Raw genomic sequence first — 25,382 nt, forward strand, 5'->3', positions numbered from 1 at the left:
ATCTAGAGTCTAATTAATATAAGCTGCCTTTATGATTCAAGTCCAACAAATTACAAAACTAACACCGATACACCGAAATAAACTATCTTTTACATATTTAAGAGACTTAACTGGTAGGGCTGATGATCACAAGAGAGTATTTTAGAGCTTACGAAAACGAGTTGATGCAAATTTATACGATACAGGTACAGCAGCGTCAAATAGTTGACGACACCAAAAGTAGCCAGTAAGTTTGTTATCAACTCAACCTTATTCCCATTGTAACAAAGATGTGTTGCGAACTTATTGGCTATCTTGGGTGCTCGAAATACGGACGCTGACTGTACCTTTAGATGTCATTGCCAAAGTGGGGAATATTGGCGGTAGCGTTCCCTAATAAGGACACTCAATGAGAACACAAGGTCAAGACATTATTTAAAGCATATCAGACAGAATATACCTTATTTTTATAAGTCGGGATGGTCTGTACATTCACATCAACCCGTTTAGTAGACCAATCACGTGACAGGACTCTCGGGCTATTTTTGAATTCGATGCTTCTATGAAAATTTGTGGCTTTTATTCTGATGCACCAGGCTTTAAGCTAACTTATACACCCTTAGTTCATTCTAGGTGATAAAGACAGACTATTATAAATTTTAGAACGTCAAAGTAAAGGCTAAGTGCTTTTTGTCACCGTGACAGTATGTCTTTCTCTTTTACACTTTAATAAAGAGAAAAAGAGAGACAATGTAGTACTTATTCTTATCTATGGACATACTGTCACGGCGACAAGTCAAAAGTGCACGCGCTGCTTAACATTTGTCTCTGTCTCTAATGGAGAAAATGAGAGATGCATATAATATGTACGTTAGTTTAGTGACTGGTGCAGCAGAATACCACCGCTAATACATACGAGTATAACAACGAATATAAAGCGATATAAACAACTATAGTAAAGCTAGCTAGAGCAATGGTTCAACAGGCATATACGTTTAACTGTATTGAGCACGTCCATTCATAAGCCGATAGTAGGTAGTACCGTCGTTCATGATCGAAAGCATATCAAGTTACCACAAAATGTCGCATTCTCAATGAATTTTGAACTGTGTCTTTAAGTATAGTTCAAAATCAATTACGGACATTTCACATTTTGTGGTAGATTAATGTGCTGTCGTTTAAACAATATTTTCAACATAACATGATACTGTGAATATAAATAAACCCCTTTTCGTGAAACAACATTCAAGTATGAATCTCCTGAAGAACAGGATTCCCTTCTGTGATTAGTCAATCATTAAATTAAAATGTTTAAAAGAAGAACCAAATAAAAAAGAAGGCATGAATTTTGATAAAGTTTTGAGTTTCGTTTTATAATACGAGTCTAAAAAGAATCTCTGAGACATCGATTATTACATTTATAAAAACATGAATAACATGAACGACGGTACACACTGTGAATAATTAAATTAATAAATTGACATTAGCACAACGTATGTTCGTAAAACAATGATATTATAATATCACCAACAAATTTTAGCCACCGATCTTTTAAAGCCAACTATTATTTTTCCTTTGAAATACTTGTTTGTCATTGATGATTTTTTTCGAAGGGCAATACATTATCAAAACTAGCAACACCGCTACAATATGGCTACGTAAATTAATTCAACAATTTTTAAACATATTTTTTCCATATATCGGTGACCAAAATCGTATCCATTCCAATATCAACCAAATAGTTTACAGCTAAATGTAATATTAATTAGAACTACGAGACGTCTAAGAATCGCCTAGATTGTTCTAAAGCCCGGTCTGTGAGCACGTAGAATTTTGTCCAATGACCCCAAGCTACCCATCCTTATCGCTCGCGCGTAATTATATTGCTGTCGCGACTGTGCGACGGGCGCCCGCAGTGAGAGTGCGAGCGCGACAGCAATATAATTACGGGCGAGCGATAAGGATGGATAGCTTGGGGTCATTGGACAAAATTCTACGCGCTCAGGGACCGGACTATAGAAGTCGATAACATTGGATTTTGTGCTGAGACGGGGTCCCTTTGTATAGTATTAGTTTTTAAGAAAATAACAATGATAGCTATATCATTGGTGCTGACCTAATACACCTACGGCACGATGGAGCTAACTGCGCATCCCGCTGGAATGCGACTCTCCCTCGCACTCACCCGCACGCCTCCCCGCGTTCGCCCCGTCCGTACCAGAGCGACGTGACGTCACGTCAGGCAGGTGCGCTGTTAACTCGACGAGGTTGTACCTGGTGGTCTACATTGCAAAAAGATTCCTCTCTCACACATATTTTAAACCAACTAAAGTTTACAAACTAGAGTATAAATCTTTTTGCACGATAGACCGACGATTTAAATGTTAAGTTTAGATACGGACTAGTTATATTTAATCAACAAAGTGCTAACATACCAAAATACGATTCCATAGCTACTGTACTAACAATGACTCAATTATTATTGTATACTCGACATCGAAATACACCGAACATTTTATTATCAGATCAGCCCGAACGATGGTAACTATCCATTTTTATTTTCCAAGTTTTTAAACATTGAAATTTTTAACATTTTAATTTTAAAATCCATCACACTTACAACATCATCATTGATTTTAGTGAACATTTTTTGCTTTTTCGAACAACAAAACCTAAAATTTTCATTTTTTTTCGATGGCAACAAAAAGTGTCCACAAAACTGGCAACACCGTCAACCGTTCGTAGTACATTCGAGTCTTCTAGAATACCTTAATTACAGAAGAAGCTTAGGAGAGTAACAGTGGACAGGGTAACTATACGCAAATGAATGTTCAAATATCGTTATAGTGTTGCGGTTACTACGTAAACTATTCTCACTACAGCCGAATGCCTTATTTGTTTTGCCAAATCCCGGTTTTCTGCGATGTTTACCGATAGAATACGCAGAAATTTTAGGAATTAAGAAAACGAAGAACAGTCATAAAAAAAGGAAGAAAAGGAGTGTTTTGGAAAGAAATAGTGTGTCAAAAAAAAAAAAGTATCAGGCCAGTGTTTTGATAAGAATACAGTACATTACCTTCAATATCCAATACCATCATTTTCATTTTCTTCAATAACCCTAAACGAGGCGTAGGAAGTTGGAAGATCATTCTTTTCTTTAGACGAGTGACGAAAGACCAGTAAGAAAACGAAGAATAATCGCTAGGAAACTAAAGAGAAAGACGCACAAGTTTAGTGTCAGGCAAATGTTTTGAATAGAGAATACTCAATTAACCCTTGAAGAGGCACAAGAAGTCGGAAGATACTTTCTTTAAGTGTTTGAAGTTTTAGAAGAAGTAATAAAATTGGAATGGGAGCAAAGTACAGTGTGTCTAAAAACAGGCCAGTGTTTTGTTTGAAGTATTTGTTAACCCTTAAACAGACAGAAGACTTTAGGTTGGGACAAGTTATTATTATAATGGGACAGATTGGAAAAAAAAAATATATGAACATCAGTGTCACAATTTTAGAAAACAAGAGTTTTGGCAATTCAAAAACAAGACACCAAGCCGGCACCCGCAGGCCGCAACACCGCACTACGCCCGCCTATATCCTGGAGGCGGACAGGCGGAACTTGGTGCAGTACAGTCCTTTTCAGAACGGGCGATGGTGGCGGTAGGCAGGCTGGAGGTACTCCCACCTTAGCGGCCTCTGGGGCAAGTAGGCCGAGTGGTGGGCCAGCTCGGGGCAAAAACCAAAGAAGGTCCCAAACACAATTAGGGATTAAAAAAACGAAGAATAATGAAAAAACAGACGCGTATTTCAAGCATGAAGGATTACAGAGAGAGCAAAGTAGTGTGTCTAAAAACAGGCCAGTGTTTTGATTGGAGTACTCATTAACCCTTAAACAAAGGAATTTAGATTGGGAAGTTACTGGAACGGGACAAGCTGGAAAGAAAGTATCTAAGAAATCAGTCACAATGAGAAAACCGAGTTTTGGCAATTCAAAAACAAGACACCTAGCCGGCACCCGCAGGCCGCAACACCGCACTACGCCCGCCTATATCCTGGAGTCGGACAGGCGGAACTTGGTGCAGTACAGTCCTTTTCAGAACGGGCGGTGGTGGCGGTAGGCAGGCTGGAGGTACTCCCGCCTTAGCGGCCTCTGGGGCAAGTAGGCCGAGTGGTGGGCCAGCTCGTAACGGTGAAGCATGTCCAGTTGGTCCAGGCTGTGGTGGCGTTGCGGCACGACGACTGGTCCGTTAGCAGCGTGCGCAAATTTCATAATACAATACCGTCGCTGTGTCTTGTTAGGGGTTAAATACTGGAGTGGTAGTCGAGAGCACATCAAGATTGTCAATTTTGTTGATAAAAAGTGACGTANTAGCATTAAATAAGATGCTGTACTATGTAATTTGATGTGCTATCGTCTGTACGATCGCCTTAAAGTTTAGTTTTACAATAAAAAAATATAAACAATAGACTAGCATCTCTACAATCATTTTTGAAGATTTAATTTTACAGAAAATAAGACCCCATAAAAATAAGCTAGTTACCGGCTTGTCACTCTGAGCTAGAGATGTGCCTTTACCGGTAACAATCCCCAAACCGTAAATAACCCCGATAGTGTTGTACCATAGTACCGGAATATTCCCGTAAAGTCCGACTTAAGAAGGCGACAAACCAAACTTACAAAAACGAATTAAAATAAATCACATATTATAAAACATGTTTCGTTAAAGATACAGTATTTACTATACTACAATACACTACATTTACCACTTTTGAAGACACACCGAAAGCAGACTAGTGAGTAATAACGGACAATATTTTATGATTTTTTTCTGCTGTTACGTTTAATTATGATTCACGAACACATCGAACAAATATAACACTTATAATATTATAAATTCATACACCAAAAGCAAAGCAAAAGCATAAATATTTTCCCCAGCAAATATCAAGTAACTTGCGCTTTAGATTTTATCAGTAAGATACTTTCAAGTTCGTCAAATGAGATTTCTGTACATTGTACACGTTTTGAAAATGAATGGATTTTGAAATTGGATTCTATGTATATTGCCACTGTCTGATTAAGGGTTAAAACTTAACCCATAGAAGTACCGTCGAAAAATGGACTACAATATTAAATATTAATTTAAAATGTGACATATAAACCTTGAAGACAAGAATTGGGTTTGTAGCGGCACTTCTTCTCGGCACTGGTCTAATGATTGTCTCCAAGCCCTAGTAGGGCAAAAATATTATGATAAATATCTTTATATTAAGCAGGCCAACCGATATCACGTTTATGAATTAGCAAGCACTTTAATATAGCGTTTATGTTAGCATAATCAAGACATCGATACACGAACAACACAAATATACAACATAACCACAACACTTATAGACTAAGAGCTAGTGAACGCCAGACCTACGTCATTTTATAAAAGCTGAAAGTTTGTCAGCGTATGCTCCCAATATAGGCTATAATGTTGGTGAATTATGAAGTTTGGGTCATGGTGGCTTTGAGAGCTACCCTAAAAAAACTGTCTGACAAGGAGTTGGAACTGTCAAAACTGTCTGGCTGTTGGGGAAAATACTTATAATTATTGTCCAAATATTATACATAATCAATATAAAGCTTGTAAAAATCGGATTTAATGGTATATGCTATATGCTTGAAGCCACCATGACCCAAACTTCATAATTCACCAACATTATATCCTATATTGGGATCATACGCTGACAAACTTTCAGCTTTTATAAAATGACGTAGGTCTGGCGTTCACTAGATCTTAGTCTATTATTTCACATGCATTCACAACCCAATACCACCGCACCGTTTAACAGATTAGTAGATATTATGTATTTAATCGTACTTACAAACGATTTGATTTCCAGCTTCATAAATGAGACATAAGGTTTACAATTTATATTGAAAATCCAAAGAGCTGTGGTACAAGATTTTTGTCAAACGCCCTCTGATCTTAGGGATCTACCAAAAATATTATTTTGCAGCTTTATTACCAGCTGATAAGGTTGCTTTTAGAAGTCAAGTACAAAGTCACAATGAGGAAACGACAGAGGGCTTCAAATGCCAAAAGGGCAAGATCATGTAGATTGTGCTATACATACGATATTTGAAACAATATACATAAAACCACCCATTGCCACCAGCGTTATTAGTTAATAAGCCAAGCAAAGAGAAAGCAAAAACCAATCACGTATACATAGCAAAGACCACCCTCTTCTGACAGGTCTGACAGGGAGCCCCATATAACCCATTGGTCCCCTTGGACCATAGATTATGCGTATCCCAGTCCAGAAAAAAAAGAAAAAAATCCGTTGTCCTAGTTGAGCGACATAAATAGACGCGACGCTATGTCACGTATTGCGTCAAATTTTTCATGCGACGTCTCCTATGCTTGTCATGTCGCGTCGTGTATCGACGTGTACCGTCGTGTAGCGTCATGTCGTGTCGTGTGGTGCAGTGTCGTGCAGCGTCGTGTAGTGTCGTGTAACGTCGTGTAGCGTCATGTCGGGTCGCATCATGTCGCGTCATGTAGTGTCGTGTAGCGTCATGTTGTGTCGTACAGCGTCGTCTATTGTCGTGTACCTTCGTGTAGCGTCATGTAATGTCGTGCAGCGTCATATCGCGTCGTGTAGCGTCATGTAGCGTCGTGTCGCGTCGTGTATCGTCGTGTCGCGTAGCGTCGCGTTGCCGCGTTTGTCGTTCACTTAAGACAACGGGTTAGGCGTGCAATGTCAAGCAGGTCTTAGACCCATAAGTTCACATTTAGCGCAGGCGTGTCAAGCTGGTCTTAGACCTACAACATCAATGCTCTGTCAATCAAGCTGTGCCTTACTGGGTTTGGGCCAGGGCCCGTGCGCGCTGAAGTCGCGCCGGTGCACCATGTCGAGCTGGTCGAGGCTGTGCTGGCGCGGCGGCGGCGGCGCTGGCGCTACTTGCAAGGGATCCACACGTTAATCATCATCATCATCATCATCATCATCATCATCATAAGGTCATTAGTCTTGATGGGGAAAGGAGGACGATCTGATTTACAAGAGAGAAATGGGGGACCACCATGTGCGTTACTTCAAAGGCAAGGCACGCTCCCGTGATATGTTAGGGGCCTGGCCCCCCCAAAAATGACCCTAGATACGCCAATGGGCTTGGGCACCTATCCAGGCCCCTCTTTCCTACTAGGCATTATGGGCACATATCCAGCGCTTTCCTACTCTAACCGACTAATTGATTGATTTAGCAACTTACTCGACCATTTTGGTTTTCAGATACGTTTATCTACTAAATTACTCGACACCCGACTAAATTACTTGACTCTCGTCTAAATTACTCGACCAGCGCGAACGAGGCCTATAAGGTTGAGTTTGGCACACGTTTGACAAGCCTGTGCCATAATTGTTTGGCATAAGGTTGTATTTAGCGCAGGCGCATCAAGCGATCGGAGAACTATCCTCTCTACCGTGCGCATCCTACGCAAGAAGACGCCTAACACTTGAAGTCTTTGGCCTACAAGGTTGAATTCAGCGCGGGCGCGTAATGAATGTGCCTTAAGTGTTTGTAATAAGGTCGGGTTCAGTGCAGGCGCGTCGAGCTGTGCCTTACTGGGTTTGGGCCAGGGCCCGTGCGCGCTGAAGTCGCGCCGGTGCACCATGTCGAGCTGGTCGAGGCTGTGCTGGCGCGGCGGCGGCGGCGCTGGCGCTACTTGCAAGGGATCCACACGTTAATCATCATCATCATCATCATCAGGTCATTAATCTTGACAGGGCAGGAGGACGATCTAATTTACTAGAGAGAAATGGGGGACCACCATGTGCGCTACTTTAACGGCAAGGCACGCTCCCGTGATATGTTAAGTAAATAACCCTAGATACGCCAATGGGCACCTATCCAGGCCCCTCTTTTCTACTAGGCATTATGGGCACATATCCAGCGCTCTTTGAACGAAACCACCTTCCTACTCTAACCGACTAATTGATTGATTTAGCAACTTACTCGACCGTTTTAGTGTTCAGTTACGTTTAGCTACTAAATTTCTCGACACCCGACTAAGTTACTCGACACCTGACTAAATTACTCATCATTAGACTAAATTACTCGACCAGCGCGAAAAAGGCCTATAAGGTTGAGTTTGGCACACATTTGACAAGCCTGTGCCATAATTGTTTGGCATAAGGTTGGATTTAGCACAGGCGCGTCAAGCGATCGGAGAACTATCCTCTCTACCGTACGCATCCTACGCAAGAAGACGCCTTGCCCGCCGTATGACCCCTAACACTTAAGCCGGCCTATAAGGTTGAATTCAGCGCGGGCGCGTCACGCATGAGCCTTAAGTGTTTGTAATAAGGTCGGGTTCAGCGCAGGCGCATCAAGCTGTGCCTTACTGGGTTTGGGCCAGGGCCCGTGCGCGCTGAAGTCGCGCCGGTGCACCATGTCGAGCTGGTCGAGGCTGTGCTGGCGCGGCGGCGGCGGCGCTGGCGCTACTTGCAAGGGATCCACACGTTAATCATCATCATCATCATCATCAGTTACTACTCCAGGCGGACATTCCTGTCTTAATATACTAATAGGGAGGATTGAGGACACTCGCCTACTTGCAAATCATCATCAGGTCATTAAGCTTGACGGGGCAGGAGGACGATCTGATTTGCTATAGAGAAATGGGGGACCACCATGTGCGCTACTTTAACGGCAAGGCACGCTCCCCGTGATATGTTAAGTAAATAACCCTAGATACGCCAATGGGCACCTATCCAGGCCCCTCTTTTCTACTAGGCATTATGGGCACATATCCGGAACTCTGTGAACGAAACCACCTTCCTGCTCTAACCTAATAATTGATTTAGCAACTTACTCGACAGTTTTGGTGTTCAGATACGTTTAGCTACTAAATTGCTCGACACCAGACTAAATTACTTGACTTTCGTCTAAATTACTCGACCAGCGCGAACAAGGCCTATAAGGTTGAGTTTGGCACACGTTTGACAAGCCTGTGCCATAATTCTTTGGCATAAGGTTGGATTTAGCACAGGCGCGTCAAGCGATCGGAGAACTATCCTCTCTATCGTACGCATCCTACGCAAGAAGACGCCTAACACTTGAAGTCTTTGGCCTACAAGGTTGAATTCAGCGCGGGCGCGTAAAGCATGTGCCTTAAGTGTTTGTAATAAGGTCGGGTTCAGCGCAGGCGCATCAAGCTGTGCCTTACTGGGTTTGGGCCAGGGCCCGTGCGCGCTGAAGTCGCGCCGGTGCACCATGTCGAGCTGGTCGAGGCTGTGCTGGCGCGGCGGCGGCGGCGCTGGCGCTACTTGCAAGGGATCCACACGTTAATCATCATCATCATCATCATCATCATAAGGTCATTAGTCTTGACAGGGCAGGAGGACGATCTAATTTACTAGAGAGAAATGGGGGACCACCATGTGCGCTACTTTAACGCCAAGGCACGCTCCCGTGATATGTTAAGTAAATAACCCTAGATACGCCAATAGGCACCTATCCATGACCCTCTTTTCTACTAGGCATTATGGGCACATGTCCAGCGCCCCGTTTACGAAACCGCCTTCTTGCTTTAACCAACTAAATGATTTAGTAGTCTACTCAACCATTTTGGTGTTCAGACACGTTTAGCTACTAAATTGCTCGACACTGCAGGATACGATCCTATCTAATTTACTAGAGAAATGGAGGACCACCTAGTGCTCTACTTGAAAAGTTATCGACACATTTATTGGGTACGTCACATCACTACTACTATCACGTCATACGGTCTTACAGGAGAAATGGATAGGCGACGAATATGTGCGCTACTTGCAAAATTAATACACCACATTTATCATTATTATCTTCATCACGTCGTTTCTTCACTTCAGAAGGACGATGCTATCTAATTTACAAAGACAAAATATGGAAGATTGTTCCTACATTCACCACCTTGGCGGTACTTGCAAAATTATCGACAATATTAACTGGGTATTTCACACCACTATCATAGTTTTCACTGGAGGAGAACTGATTTGACATAATTTACAAAACAACTTTTTAAACTTATTGTACAATATTTTATTATGTAATCTGGAGATTCTGGAGTCTCGGAAGTGCAAGTCTACAATTTACAGTATAAAAAATATATCAACGTTTATATTTTTCATAAACGTGACATCAATTGAACCTAGATGTACTTAATCTACTTTAGATAATAATTCCAACAACTAAGTAAGTACTTATCTTACTTTTCTTATTTATTTGGATGTGTCTAACTGGATTAGCACCTTTTTGTTATTATCACCATATTAATTAAGGGGATTAATTTTTTATTGTCACGTCATAGCATGCTTGCACAAACTTATTAGATTCACTGTGACAAGAGTCACTGTGACTAAACTTACTCTGACATAAGTCACCAGTGCGCACTAATTATAAGTGCCTAATTACAAAAAAGTTAAAGGCACAATAAATTCTGGTTTAAAATTTCATTTCCATACTAAAATTTGAATTTAAACTAGTGATAACGCGAGTTTAACTTCTTATAATAAGGGATAAATGTTTATGTAAATGTATTTACCTCTGTTATGGTGGAATCCCGCCGCCCAACCGGCGTAGTACGCAGCCTTCTGTTTGCCATGCTCCTCCGCCACCTGGGAAACCGCAGACAATGAAAACGTGATGACACATGTCAAAGTCAATTCGGAAGCACAGCTCGGTAGTCAACTGCGCACCTGGCGGTCGTGACGTCACATCGACGCTCTGGTACGAACGAGGCGAACGCGGGGAGGTGTGCGGGCACAGAATAATAATAAGTACTACGTACAGAAGGTTTACTTCGCGAAGGTATTTAAAAAAATGTATGCTCAATACTCAATATCATTAACAATATGGTGTAATTTAGCTTGTCTCAAGAGTCAAGCACCATTTTGTTGACAAACGTCAGTGATCGGTACTGCGCCGAAGCCGGCCAAAGCCATAGGGCTGACTTCGGTAAAATGATGTGTGACGTGAGGTGCCACCGTGCCAAACTATAGAAAATGGCGGAGGAAATACATGATTATGCATGAATTATCATGAATAATATTAACCACTTATTTACCTCTCAGTGTCTTCAGGCAACTTAAAAAAGTACATTCTGTGTTTTTATTATTATTTAGACCAGTGGTTCTTAACCGGTGGTGCGCGGACCACTGGTGGTCCCTGGAGGCATTCCAAGTGGTCCACGAAGTGCACTTGCACACCTTGGTCAAAACCACTTTTAACAGATTTTTGCAGTCAAACTGGTTTTGACCGATTATGAGGTGGTCCCTGACAAGACAGAAATTTGGTAAAATGGTCCCTCATGACTTAAAGGTTAAGAACCACTGATTTAGACAGTTAAATACTGCACAGTATTTAGTACACCATTTTCTTTATTTTTTTTCATCATACACAAGAATACGCGTGCGTGAGGCAATGCTCGCTCGTACGTGTGGCCTTGTCGAATAGTAATCCTGTAGGGTGCCTTCGTGCTTGTTTTGTTTTCGATGTAAACTCGCGGAGATGAACAGGCCTGGTGCGGGTGAGTGCGAGGGAGAGTCACATTCCGGCGAGGTGCGCAGTTAACATTGACAGGATTTATTTACTACGTATATCGTTATTTAGTTTTCCCCGGGATAAACTTGACCTTCATTGGTTGGGTTTTTATTGGTGATCAACTAGATCCTGGCAACACAGGATTTGCAGCGGTGGGAACGAGAGGTGGGGATAGTCCCGTAAAGTATAGCGTTTATAGATCGTTTCATCCACGAAAACGCGCCCCACCAATTTTTGGTCGAGGGAAGCGCGGGGTGCGGGGAGTTTGATCCGAGCAATCCGAGCGTCATTATTGTAGTGTGCGTGTGCACTCATGGATAATTTAGCGTGTACCGATAACACTCAAACATTAGCGGAAGAATGGTGGGGCGCGTCTTCGTGGATATAACAACCTATAACTGAGTATGTTACTACGGTATTGAAGGGGGTGAAATGTGACTTAACAGAGCTGTCACAGCACACCTTTATTAGGTGTTTATTTTGTCTTAGATTAATTTCAATCAGTTTTGGTCAAACCTCAAACAAAAAAATACTTAATGCCTGCGCCACATATTACATAGTTGGAGTTAGTTGTGGTCTCGGAACCAATGGATCTATCTGAGTCTTCGACACATATTGGACAAATACTTGATATTGGAGTCAATATGTACCGTTACACATTTTATAAATACATACACTTCTCAACACAAAAAATCTTGAATAGGAGAAAGGCTGAAATACGGTATGATTGCTTGTATAGAAACGAAACCAATGATTTGACAACAAATATGAAGCCTAGGAGTTACAGCAGTCACAGAAGTGACACACCGAAATTTCTTCAAGCCACAGAAGTTGGTATTTTAACAAAAATTACACGATAACATAGCGAAGTGCACAATTTTGTAAAGCTACCGCCACATATGCGTCACAAGTCAGCAAAAAAACTCGGCATTTTCGACATTTCACCAAACATGGCTTACATGGCTAATTTTTCATTAAATAACAAGTTATTCAATAACTTGCAAGCTTGATTTATATAAATAAATATCCTCAGACATTTTACACAGCGCTATCTAACTCCACAGTAAGCAAAGCTTGTACGAACAGCGCGGTGCAAGTTAATTATTGTGGTTGGGGTATCTTGGTTACAAAATAGACCCTATTTTGCAACAGAAATTACAGCCCTTATGTTCGCATGTTTGTCCCTTAGTCGCTTCTTACGACATTTACGGTAAATGATCCTATTGTACACTCCTAGACCTAATTATGATATAATTGCATTATTAAAAGCCACCGAGTAGAAACGTCGAAAATCACTCTTCTCACACAATGAAACGACTATTTTGGACCACGACGGTCTTTTACACTGCACAAGACGCATACATGGCGAGTGCCGTAACAACGAACCGTGGTATGGTGCCGGGGCGGCGCCAGGCGCAGCGGCGCGTGCGTGCCCCGCCGCGCGAGGGGCCCCGCCGCCCCCACGCTCGCTCGCTACGACAACCAAATTTAGTTCCCATAGGCTGCCAATTAGGGTTTGTTTTTGAACGAACACATCTATGTTTTAAATGACGTTTATAGTCTGGTCGCCGAGCACGTAGAATTTTGTCCAATGACCCCAAGCTACCTATCCTTATATCTGTCGCTCTCGCACACTCACTGCTGCCGCCCGTCGCACAGTCGCGACAGCAATATAATTACGCGCGAGCGATAAGGATAGGTAGCTTGGGGTCATTGGACAAAATTCTACGTGCTCGGCGACTAGACTTTAGGTACTACAAGGCTGGATGGTACTAAATTGTTTAGTAACAACTTATGTAGTCGATTTAGTGACAGCGAGAGATTTAACGCATGACCCGAGAGTCCATAAACTACCACTCATATCGTATATTGAGGAGGATAAAGAAAGATTTTGTTTACTTCTCCTATAACTTTTACATGCCAGTCCTGGCAAGATACACTGTAACGAAATTAATTATGTATAACAAACATCTAATGGACGTGTGTATTTCTGTGAAATAAATGAATTTGAATACATGATCTAAAGTTATTTTACGGCGCACACCTACGCTGCGCTAATATGCAATATGAATTCTGAATAGCTATTATACAAGATATAGCCTTCGCACGTTCCCTTTAACTGGTATAGAGAAAAATATTTTTCATTAGTTTTGTACCTTATGTTTTCTCAATAAGGTTCAAAATATGGTGGCAACAATTCTGCCACTACCAGGTAAAGGTTTAAGAGGCATTTCTTTTCTCTCTCTCACTCACAATCGACTAAATAAGTTCTAGAAAATTCACCGTAACAGTGATCAATTTTTTCAGTACCTGTATACATAGGTGTGTTTGTTTTAAAGTGCCAATTAGTAGCCAAAGTGCTATAGCATGCTTCGTGAGAACCAAACACAAATCACAACTACACAATACACAGTGACGTGACGTAGCGAAGCACCGACGTAGACTCTCCATCACAAAGTATTGAGGACAACCGACATTGCATTACTAGGGCTGAGTTCCACCATCTTACTTTATAGATGAACTACCGCTTTGCAATAGAGGGAAGTCGAACCTTAATTTCGAACTCCTCCTATGTTCTTCTGATTAATTTCGTTGCGGGTCCAATGACAGTTTAACTTTCCCCCGGGACAAACTTGACCTTCAATGGTTGGGGTTTTATGGCGGTCATGCTGTAGATCCTGGCTACACAGGAGTTGTAGCGGTGGGAACGAGAGGTGGGAATAGTCCCGTTTATAGATGAACTACACTAAACCGTCCCAACCGTAACATTGGCAGGAGCGCCACCGTCAATACCGGATCGCTGGTTCCGATATTTTTTATTTTTTTATTTATTATTCATTATTGAGCAATTACATATTTGATCCAAATAGCGTCCTAAATCCTCTTAAGGTTTGTCTAGACACTATTGTTTATTTGCCACGTTGGAAAACACTAAAATATCATTTACAGGAGGGCGCTGCTATCAATGCCGGTTACTATTTCCGATCTTTGCCATTTGACGTTTCAAAATCGTTCAACTGTAACTTTGACAAACGTCAAAAATATGTCAAACTCCATACAAAAACACCGGTTATTATTATTGTTACGGTTAAAATAAGGTGGTGCAAGTCAGCCTAAGTGCGAGCATGCTTTTTTACTGAGTTGCCAACTAGCCAATAATAAAATAAATAATAAGTATAAAAAATCTTGCATCTTTAAAAATGCGAATGCGAATGTAACTATTTCTGGCTGTCTAATCCAAATAAATAATTGATTCAATTTTCACCACTGGTAGCACTTATGAAGCTCAAACTTCTGAACCGATTGCGATGAAATTGGTAAAAGATAATTTGAAATATGGGGAGAAACAGGATAACTTTTATCCCTGTCTTTGGAATTTGCGATGTCGGTTTCAGAATGCAAAAACAGCCCAAGTACGACAACTAATGGACCACAGACAATTTATTTTGAAGACAAAATCACATAACGCAATTATACCATTTTAATTTAGATGTGCGTTTTTACCAAAAGCATACAAATACAAAAAAAACAACGGTGCCAACACTAAGCAATCAGTGATATCTGAAAAACAAATGAAATGGGCCTAAAAAGCCATTTATATCTGAACAAGCCTGAAAGCAATATCGACATATCATTTTTAGTTTATTAGTTTATCTTTCATTCTCTACCTTTATAGTCCCAATACAGCTTCAGCCCGATTCGACCAAACTTTTATCCGAGAATAACTCCCGGTATAACTGGCACATTGACAGTTTCAGTATGGGAAATATGTCAAAATAACAAATTTATTCTGAGATTAATATTTACTCTTGTTTGGTCTAATCCGCTCTTATAGGGTCATTTTAGGCCAGTATTAACACCAGTCATGCTGATTGGCCCAGAAATTAACCTAACTTAACCACAAATTCCTAGCGGCCGCCCGCGACACGCGTGGATCCCGTTTTACCCCCTTTAGGGGTTGAATTTTGGAACCCCCATGCAAAATTTGAGACTCCTAACACTTGTAGTTTCTTTGATTCCGTGATGAGTGAGTGAATCAGTGATCTTTCGCTTTTATAGATAAAGATAGATCATCCGACTCAGTTAACAGAATATAATAATATGAAATAGAGTCGGTAGCACAGTATATATATGAGCTAAAGCAGTACGGAAACTTAGCCCTTTCGGCGAGTTAAATACCTACACTTCAACTGAGTGTTAGGGTTGGCACTCTTAATCTTTATAAAATTAATAAGGTTCTTACTTACTTATATATTAAAACGTTAATTAGGTTCTATAATGATCGAAAACATAATCGAATAAATTGATTAAGTAGGCACTATTAGAGGCCGGTCGAAGATCTATTCTCATAAATAAAATACCGGATACTTACTTTCACATAGTACCTATTGCCTCATTTTAAATACAGTTCATCACTTAGGACCAAACCAAATTACTTTATCAAATAGAACACATAAATTGTTAAAAAGCGTAACTAATTATTACGTAATTTAAAAAGAACTATTACAAAATCAGATGTAAGCACTTTATTTAAAAAGGATGTAATATTTAATCATTTTTACAATTCAGAATTATTACGAAGTTTAAAAAATGAAAGTTCTGGTTTTGAAGATGCTGAGTTCAGGCAGCCGTATATACTACGCAATACACTCGTGGCATGTTTTTAAAAATACAGCGGACAGCGCATGCAATAAAATTATTATTAAAAAACACAACGCGCGCGACACCCGCGACGGATGGACTGCGAGGTTCGCTTAGAGCTCGTGTAAAGCGTGCGTCTGTGTGCGTGAGTCTGATTTCGAGCGTTTGTATGAAGCTTCCGTACTGTTTGATTTATCTACTGTGTCGGTAGTATCTAATAAGACAGGTTATTCATTTTTGTTGCAAAATACCATCTATTTACAACTGCATCAATATAATTATATTTGAGCGTATAAAATTAATCTTAAGCTTCTATTATACTTAAGCTAGAATAACATATCAAAAAGTGCAGTAAGCGTACAATTTATTGGCAGAATCATCCTTATCTGCCTGCTACCAAACACTAGCTTATATTCATATTAATTTTACTTTAATTTGACAGTTCTTCTTTTATTTGCGTGATTCGAGTCGGCAAACCGATTTAAGTGAAACTTTTTATATTTGTATGGAAAATAGGCCCCCGCAGTCTCATGAAAATATCGCATTTCACACGCACTTTGATCACATTTATGTGATTTTTTAAAAAAATTAAATTACTGTCAATAGATCAAGCATCAGTTTAACGACTCGAATATAGTGCAAAAAGCCGTCACTACACAGAAGTCTAAAAAGCTAGACAAAGTTTCAAAGTGACAGTTGTAGTCCAGCGTATTCTGTATGAAGTTATTTGGCTCCGTGAAGCGATTATAAAACAAACTGTCACACACGTGACATCATGGCGAAATCGTGGTTTTCAAATCCCAAGTCATTGCCACCCAAAAAAAAAGAAGAAGCTATACTTTGCTCCGTGAAGCGATATTGAAATGACAACTGTCACGACTGTCACTTTGTCTAGGACAGAGGTGCCACTGACCTTGACACTAAGCGGCTCGGTGCCGCCGTCTGGTATCACGTTGTTTAGCGCCGCTATCGCCTCTTGCGCCTCCTCCCGCTTGTCGAATCTGAAGATGGAAAATTATAGCTTTTTAATAAACAAAACTTCCGTAAACGAACTAAAGTCGCTGACATAGCCCGCCGGATTAGNGTACAATGAACTATTTGACGCTGACTGTACGGAAGGCGGTGCAAGTTAAATACTGGCGTATTTTATTTGGCAATCCGACACTGACACAGTGATCGGCAGGCGCGGTCCGAAGGAGTGGGCCACAGGGCACATGGCCCCCAAATCGTACACGTCAAAATGCACTTCACGTTTTGCACATTAGTATACTCATTATTGTTGTGCCCGAAAGGGTTCATGGTGATGTAACTGTTTTGTAAGACTTACCTATGCTGTTAAATGTAATAAAGCATTGAGTATTGAACCCCCACCAAAATTTCAGCGACCACACATGGATTCTTAGTCGCTGTTTGTAGCGATGCAGTAGCGATTCTGTCGCGCGTTCGCATCGATACAGTCGCAATGCGGTCGCTAGCTGTGTGCCCTCGCCCACATAAACGCGCTTATGTCGCAATGCAAGCGCAATACTGTCGCGCTTCTGTCGCGTTGCAAATGCAACTGTCCCGCTTTTGTGGCGATGCAAACGCGATTCAGTAACCCTCCCTCCGTTCTCTCCCTGATGTCGTCCGACACGGTCGCGCGTTTGAATCGATACAGTCGCGCAGCTGTAGCGCGTTGGCATCGTTCATTAGTAGCGCACGCTAGTAGCGATGCTGTCGCTCGTTTACGAAATGCATCGCTACAAAAAGTCGCTATGGGCCAGGGCCCTTAAACCTTTTAATGTACTTACACAGAAAAGACAATAATTGATTATCTTATCTTATCCCTTTAGTTTAATAAAAACCGCTGAGTAGAAACGTCGAAAATCACTCTATAACACATCTACATTGACACGACTTCAATTTTTAAGACGCATACATAGCGAGTGACGTAACAACGAACCGTGGTATGGTGCCGGGGCGGCGCCAGGCGCAGCGGCCCTAAAACCTTTAGTTTAATGAAAACCACTAAGTAGAAACGTCGAAAATCGCTCTTAGGCCTCAGCCTTGAACTTAGCGGGCAGCGGCGCGGGAGCGGCGGCGGGGCGGGAGCGGCAGGATCTTATGCGTAAAATCAAATAGACCGGTTCTCGAAAACAGCGGCGCGGTAGCGGCGCCGGAGCGGGCAACGAGCGGGCAGCGGCGAGGGAGCGGGCAACGAGCGGGCAGCGCACTCCTTCTTTTGCCCACAACAAATCGAGCGTAAGGAATAAATTTGAATCGAAATAAAATTGTCGCCGTTGTTCAGACATTTCGTTCGAGAATAAAAACAAATATCTCGACAACACAACCCCGAACACAACACTTCGCCGCTAAAGCGCCGCGCGAGCTGCCCGCTGGTTTCGAGAACGGGTCTGCGTTGCCCGCCCCGCTCCCGCGCCGCCGCCGCCGCCGCCCCGCTGCCCGCTAAGTTCGAGGCTGAGGCCTTAATCACGACTTGAATCTTAAGACGCATACATGGCGAGTGCCGTAACAACGAACCGTGGTATGGTGCCGGGGCGGCGCCAGGCGCAGCGGCGCGTGCGTGCCCCGCCGCGCGAGGGGCCCCGCCGCCCCCACGCTCGCGCGCTACGACAACCAAATTTAGTTCCCATAGACTGCCAATTAGGGTTTGTTTTTGAACGAACACATCTATGTTTTAATGACGAATACAAGACTACAAGTTAATATGTCCTTGCGGAATAGAGCAACAATGAATTGAACGAGCGAAATGTCACTAGCAACAACACTCTGTGATAAATAGAGATGCGTGATGCCGTTACCGTCACGTCAAACGGAACCGTTTTTTGCAACTACACTCGGCATCAAATAAATCGCACCTCCCGCAACAAGCACTTATCAAACGTATGCACCCCCACTTCCCACCAACATTGGTTCCATTTGAAAGCTTAGTTCTAAGCTTCATTTCATTAAAGGATAGTTTTTTACCCAAAAAATGTGTTTTTAGAAGGATCCAGAGTCACTTAATCAAAAAATAGGTAGTTACGCTTGAGCCAAATTGTATGGCTATAAAACTGTTAAGTTGGGATTAATTGCTATCCATCTGTTAAAAAGGACACGTAAGATCATTATTTGGTTTTATAACCACAAAAATTGGTCTACTTGGTCCCATAGGTGAGCCCCAAGTGAGGCCTTTTTTCAAGTCACATTTATGGTACCTGTTAATTGTTTATAAAAAAATTAAATGTGTTTTTCTTTAAGTTTATTTATTGGGCTTTCAAATAACACCAATATTGTTGAGGCACCATGATTGTGTCAAAAGAAAATCTTTAAAGTTCGCGTCGCGGAAGGTGCGGTTTATTTGATGTTGAGTATATTTGACAGTTTAAAGGCGTTTAGCGGCACGCTGAAAATTTGAACTCTTGAGATATTTTCAGATTTTGCGTGAGTGAAATTGTGGATAGATTTATTGTACAAAACAGTGAAATAATCCTGACATTGAAACACGAATGATATCCAGTGTCATCCAAAATCGGTTTCGTTTGACAGTTCGTGGTTATTGCTCTATTCCGAAGAAATATTAACTTTATGGGCGGTACTAAATTGTTTAGTAACAACTTATTTAGTCGATTTAAGGTCATAGCAGACATGTCAACTCGAAAAGGGATCAACACCGTATCGCCTACCTCTATTTACGTATACCTCTATTTTGCAACAACATATAAATTGTAACGTGACATGCAATAAACGTTTTCAATTTGAATTTGCCTTTTGCGAGCTGTCATCGCCTTTCACGCGCTGTCAATCGCTAGGCGAGGCGCTTACGTTACGGTGCGGATAAGTGTACGTTTAAGTATTGAGTTTCATACAAAGAATACTGACCGCCTTGAGTTGATACGGTTACGATCCCTTTCCGGGTTGATAAATGTGCTACAGTTTTTAGTGTGAGCTAGAGATGCAGATTTGCCGCAAGATCCGATGAAGGTTGCAGTCCACACACTACCACTCATGTCGTACATTAAAGAGGATAAAGAGAGATTTTATTAACGTGATTGGAAGTTATTTTACGGCGCGCACCTGACTTGCAAGCTTTATTAATAAATAAATATCTTTAGGTATTTTAAACAGCGCCATCAGTTGCACCGATGCTGCACTAATACGCAATTAAATATGGATTCTGGATTCTTCTTCTTTTTCTCTCGCTCACAATGGACTAAATAAGTTATAGAAAATTCACCGTAACGATGATCAATTTCTCAGTACCTGTATACATAGAGGTGTTTGTTTTAAAGTGCCAATTTGTAGCCAAAGTGCTATAGCATGCTTCGTGAGAAACAAACACAAATCACAACTACACAATACACAGTGACGTGACGTAGCGAAGCACCGACGTAGACTCTCCATCGCAAAGTATTGAAGACAACCGTCATTGCATTAATAAGGTTGAGTTGCACCATCTTACTTTATAGATGAACTACCGCTTTGCAATGGAGGGAAGTCGAACCTTAATTTCGAACTCCTCCTATGTTCTTCTGATTAATTTCGTTGCGGGTCCAATGACAGTTTAACTTTCCCCGGGACAAACTTGACCTTCATTGGTTGGGGTTTTATGGCGGTCAAGCTGTAGATCCTGGCTACACAGGAGTTGTAGCGGTGGGAACGAGAGGTGGGAATAGTCCCGTTTATAGATGAACTACACTGAACCGTCCCACTCGTAACGTTGACAGGGGGGCGCCACCGTCAATACCGGATCGCTGGTTCCGATTTTTGCCACGTTGGAAAACACTAAAATGTCATTTACAGGAGGGTGCTGCTATCAATGCCGGTTACTATTTCCGATCTTTGCCATTTGACGTTTCAAAATCGTTCAACTGTAACTTTGACAAACGTCAAAAATATGTCAAACCCCATACAAAAAGCACCGGTTATTGTTATTGTTACGGTTAAAATAAGGTGGTGAACTCAGCCTAAGTGCTGGCATGCTTTTTTACTGAGTTGCTAACTAGCCAATAATAAGTCAAAAAAATCTTGCATCTTTAAAAAACGAATCTCTGACTCTCTGTTCCATTTTTTAAGCTCAAATCTCTAAACCAATTTAGATGAAATTGGTAAGGGATAATTTGAGATATGGGGAGAAAAAGGATAACTTTTATCCTTATCTTTGGAATTTTAGAATGCAAAAACGGTTCAAGTATGAACAACTAATATTGGACAAATATTGGACAAATATTTGGGAGAATAAAATACCCAGACANAAAAAAAAAAAAAAAAGTACCCAGGGGAGGGCAGCTGCAACTTTGAAGGAGCTAAGTTAAACAATCAGACTTAAAAAATCTAACTTACTCCCCCGCCTAGGACAGAAACTGGGTACGTTCATGCCGTTTTGATTTAGATGTGCGTTTTTACCAAAACCTTACACATACAAAAAAAACAATGGTGCCAATACAGACGCTAAAGCAATCAGTGCTATCTGAAAAACAAATAAAATGCGCCTAAAAAGCCATTATAAATAATATCTGGAAGCAATATCGACATATAACATTTTTGGTTTATCTTTCATACGAACTCTTGTCTTTATAGTCCTACTACTGCTTAGGTAGTAGGTAGTTTTAGGCCAGTATAAGTCTTGCTGATGACAATCAGGTGGGACATAATTTAAACACGTTTTAGGCTCAGCTATAACCTAGCGGCCGAGCACGTAGAATTTTGTCCAATGACCCCAAGCTACCCATCCTTATCGCTCGCGCGTAATTATATTGCTGTCGCGACTGTGCGACGGGCGCCCGCAGTGAGTGTGCGAGCGCAACAGCAACATAATTACGCGCGAGCGATAAGGATGGGTAGCTTGAAGTCATTGGACAAAGTTCTACGTGCTCAGAGACCGGGCTTTACCTCCAGTGTCAGTGTGACGTGCTAATTTAAGGATAGCCTGTATAACAGACTAAACTACTCCCACAAATTAAGGAGTTTTTCCAATCAGAAATATGAAGTGGAGTCGATAGATTAATTTTTGTTGCAAAATTGAAAATACCATCTTACAACAACACCAGAGTTTAACTTTATCTGCCAATACAAAATGTAAGTGGTGTACAAAACATATTTGAGCGTATCAAATAATCATAAGCTTCTATTATACTTATGCTAGAATAACATATCAAAAAGTGCAGTAAGCGTACAATTTATTGGCAGAATCATCCTTATCTGCCTGCTACCAAACACTAGCTTAAATTCATATGAATAATACTTTCATTTGACAGTTCTTCTTTTGCGTGATTCGAGTCGGCAAACTGATATTTCTAGTTAAGCTTTTTATGATATTTGTATGGAATATGGGCCCCGCAGTGTCATGCAAATATTGCGTTTTGGCTAAACAAAATAATTCCTCCAGTTTGTCGACTCGAATATAGTGCAAAAAGCTTTCACTACACATTGAAGGAGGGTAGAAAGTTACAAACGTGACAGTTGTTCGCTCCGCCGTTTTTTTATAACTAACTTCGCTCTGTAAAGCGATTATGAAACAAGTGACATCATGGCGAAATCGTGGTTTCCAAATCCCAAGTCATTGCCACCCAAAAAAAGAAGAAGAAGAAATACTTCGCTCCGTGAAGCGATATTGAAATGACAACTGTCACGACTGTCACTATGTCTAGAACAGATGGCGCCACTGACCTTGACACTAAGCGGCTCGGTGCCGCCGTCTGGTATCACGTTATTGAGCGCCGCTATCGCCTCTTGCGCCTCCTCCCGCTTGTCGAATCTGAAGATGGAAAATTATAGCTTTTTATTAAACAAAACATCCGTAAACGAACTAAACGAAATATAGCCCGACGGATTAGCAAGCTGAAGTGGCAATGGGCAGGGCACATAGTACGCAGAACTGACGGCCGATGGGGCAGCAAGGTTCTGGAGTGGAGGCCGCGTACCGGAAAACGCAGCGTTGGACGTCCACCTACAAGGTGGACCGACGACATCATAAAGGTAGCAGCAAAGCGCTGGACGCAGGCCGCTACCAACCGGGTAACATGGAAAGCATTGGGGGAGGCCTATGTTCAACAGTGGACGTCCTATGGCTGAGATGATGATGATGATGAATAAACAAAAACATATTTTTTTAATACTTAGACTATGTTTTTACTTTATTTTATCGGCTGAAATGTCAGATACAAAAATGTTTAACAAGGAGGCCATACATGCCGAATATAGTCTCTTACTGGAACTTTGTGACGTTTAGCTTAAACTTGAACATAGCTTACAAACGTAAATACCTGCTGACAAAAACGGCGTACCGTTGCCCTTGTCCAATGCGGCAGTACTTGCCGAATATAGTCAACAGCGAATATAGTTTAATGTCGAATATAGATGACGACCGTATATACCTGACAAAAGCGACCCCTCTCGGCGCGAGTCGTCTTATCCCTCCCTCAAGATATGTTTCTGCACGATGCGGCCGCACTTGCCGAATATATTCTACAACAAATATAGTGTACCCACCTGACAAAAGCGACCCCTCTCGGCGCGCCATTGCTCTTGTCCCTCAAAATGTGTTTCTGCACGATGCGGCCATATTTGCCGAATATCGTCTCGAGCTGGTCCTCGGTAATGGCGCGCGGGAGATTCGTGACGTAGAGGTTCGTCTCCTTTATGTCGTCACCAGACGGCCGGGCGTATGATACCTGAAGAGGAAATACACCGAATATAAAAATGTGTGAGAAAAAATAATTTTATGCTCTTTTGGATGATTGAAATGCTGATTTGAATTTGAACTTTATAAATATTTTCTTTTTTGACATCTTGACGACCACATAGCCGTAGTAAGATAAGTCGTCAGTTTGATGCAGCCATATCAATTCAAAATGTATATACCGACATAAAGTCTAATATCAAGATAGGGACCTCAGTTTGTTAGGTTGTTACAATCATAACAATATTTTAAATATACACACCACTTCAAGCTTAATACTGTGGCATTTTATGTTTTTGTAATAGGTGCAATTTTCTTTCTCTCTCTCTCTCTCTCTCTCCCTCTTTCTATCTCTCTCTCTCCCTCTATCTATCTCTCTCTCTCTCTCCCCCTCTATCTATCTATCTCTCTCCCTCTATCTATCTCTCTATCCCTCTCTTTCTATCTCTCTCTCTCCATTTTTCTCTCTCTCTCGTCAGATTTGCTGTGAAATACCTAAAAATCTTTTAATAGACGTCAGACATACCTTTAACCTTTTATTCCTGAGCTGGTACCCGTTGAATGTGTCGATGGCCCGCGCCGCGTCCTCCTCCCGAGTGAAGTTGACGAAGCCGAAGCCATAACTGTAGCCAGTCTGGAAATGGACACAAAAGTATCAACATTAAAACAGGTTTATTAACAAATAATTTGCAGGTTCGAAGACAGTCAGCTATCCTTCGGGACTATTTAGCTTTCATTGGTGAGAAAGCTGTATATCCTGGCTATGAAGAATTGTAGTGGTGGCAACGAGAGGTGAGCTTAAAGCCGTGTGGATCCGACAGAGAAGAATAGATCCACCCCCACTGTTCCCGTGTCGAAAGAGGGAATTAAAGGAGAAATATGCTGAAATCAGGCCTCCCCAACCAATTTAGCCAGGGTGGAGAGAGAGTATAAGCCAAATCCTCTATTTGCCTTTGGTAAATATGAGTCGTGTTCCTGCAGTGGACACTGACCTGATGATGATTACCTTTAAGTCTTTCATAATTCTGCAACTCTCTATAGGTCTGATGGTTGTGAACATAGCATACAGCAGGGCTACTCCGAAAAACGTTATCCGAAGTTTCTAATGTGGCCATCCCTCTCACACAAAGCGAGATGCCAGCATAAGCAACGGTGACATTTATAGACGCGAGAATACGTAAACAGCGTTTCGGAGTAGCCACCCTGGTCTTTCTCAGTCATGGACTAATCCCACCACCACCCATGGCCATACCAACCTCGCGGTTATTGTGGCCGAATCTTGAGAGATGCGCGCGGAATTGCGGCCGCCTACGGCAGATTGCACTCCACCGCGCGCAATTCTTGACTCTCTACAAGTTCTTTAATCTTTGTCCATTTGTCCCTTGCCACTCTCCCCCTTCTGGGGCATGGACTCTACTGACACGTTGGCACCATCCGGTGCCTGGCCGCTAGGCGTCTGTCCGTTCCGCCTCCGATGCCACGCGTGCGCGAAACCTCGCAGCCGCGCGAAGTTCGCCTCCGAGCTGACTAGAT

The 25,382-nt window shown here is 41.7% G+C and overlaps 1 protein-coding gene across 6 annotated transcripts in view; it reads right to left on the reverse strand.

Annotated features, from left to right (window-relative positions):
* Window positions 1-25,382, reverse strand: part of Sxl (sex-lethal) — a 40,118-nt gene that overhangs the window by 5,863 nt on the left and 8,873 nt on the right. The window contains exons 4-8 of one of the 6 annotated variants that reach the window (XM_028316503.1): window positions 24,376-24,483; window positions 23,660-23,841; window positions 17,103-17,190; window positions 10,551-10,623; window positions 9,195-9,290 (exon numbers count right to left, since the gene is read on the reverse strand). In XM_028316503.1, the coding sequence (XP_028172304.1) occupies window positions 9,195-9,290; window positions 10,551-10,623; window positions 17,103-17,190; window positions 23,660-23,841; window positions 24,376-24,483 (547 nt within the window). Of the gene's footprint in view, window positions 1-9,194; window positions 9,294-10,550; window positions 10,624-17,102; window positions 17,191-22,837; window positions 22,926-23,659; window positions 23,842-24,375; window positions 24,484-25,382 lie in introns of all 6 variants that reach the window. The other 5 variants (XM_028316501.1, XM_028316502.1, XM_028316500.1 and 2 more) reach the window with 5 other exon arrangements.

The sequence above is a fragment of the Ostrinia furnacalis genome, unplaced genomic scaffold, assembly GCF_004193835.3.
Source record: "Ostrinia furnacalis isolate ACB-3 unplaced genomic scaffold, ASM419383v2 OfSCF5758, whole genome shotgun sequence".
Lineage (NCBI taxonomy): Eukaryota > Metazoa > Arthropoda > Insecta > Lepidoptera > Crambidae > Ostrinia > Ostrinia furnacalis.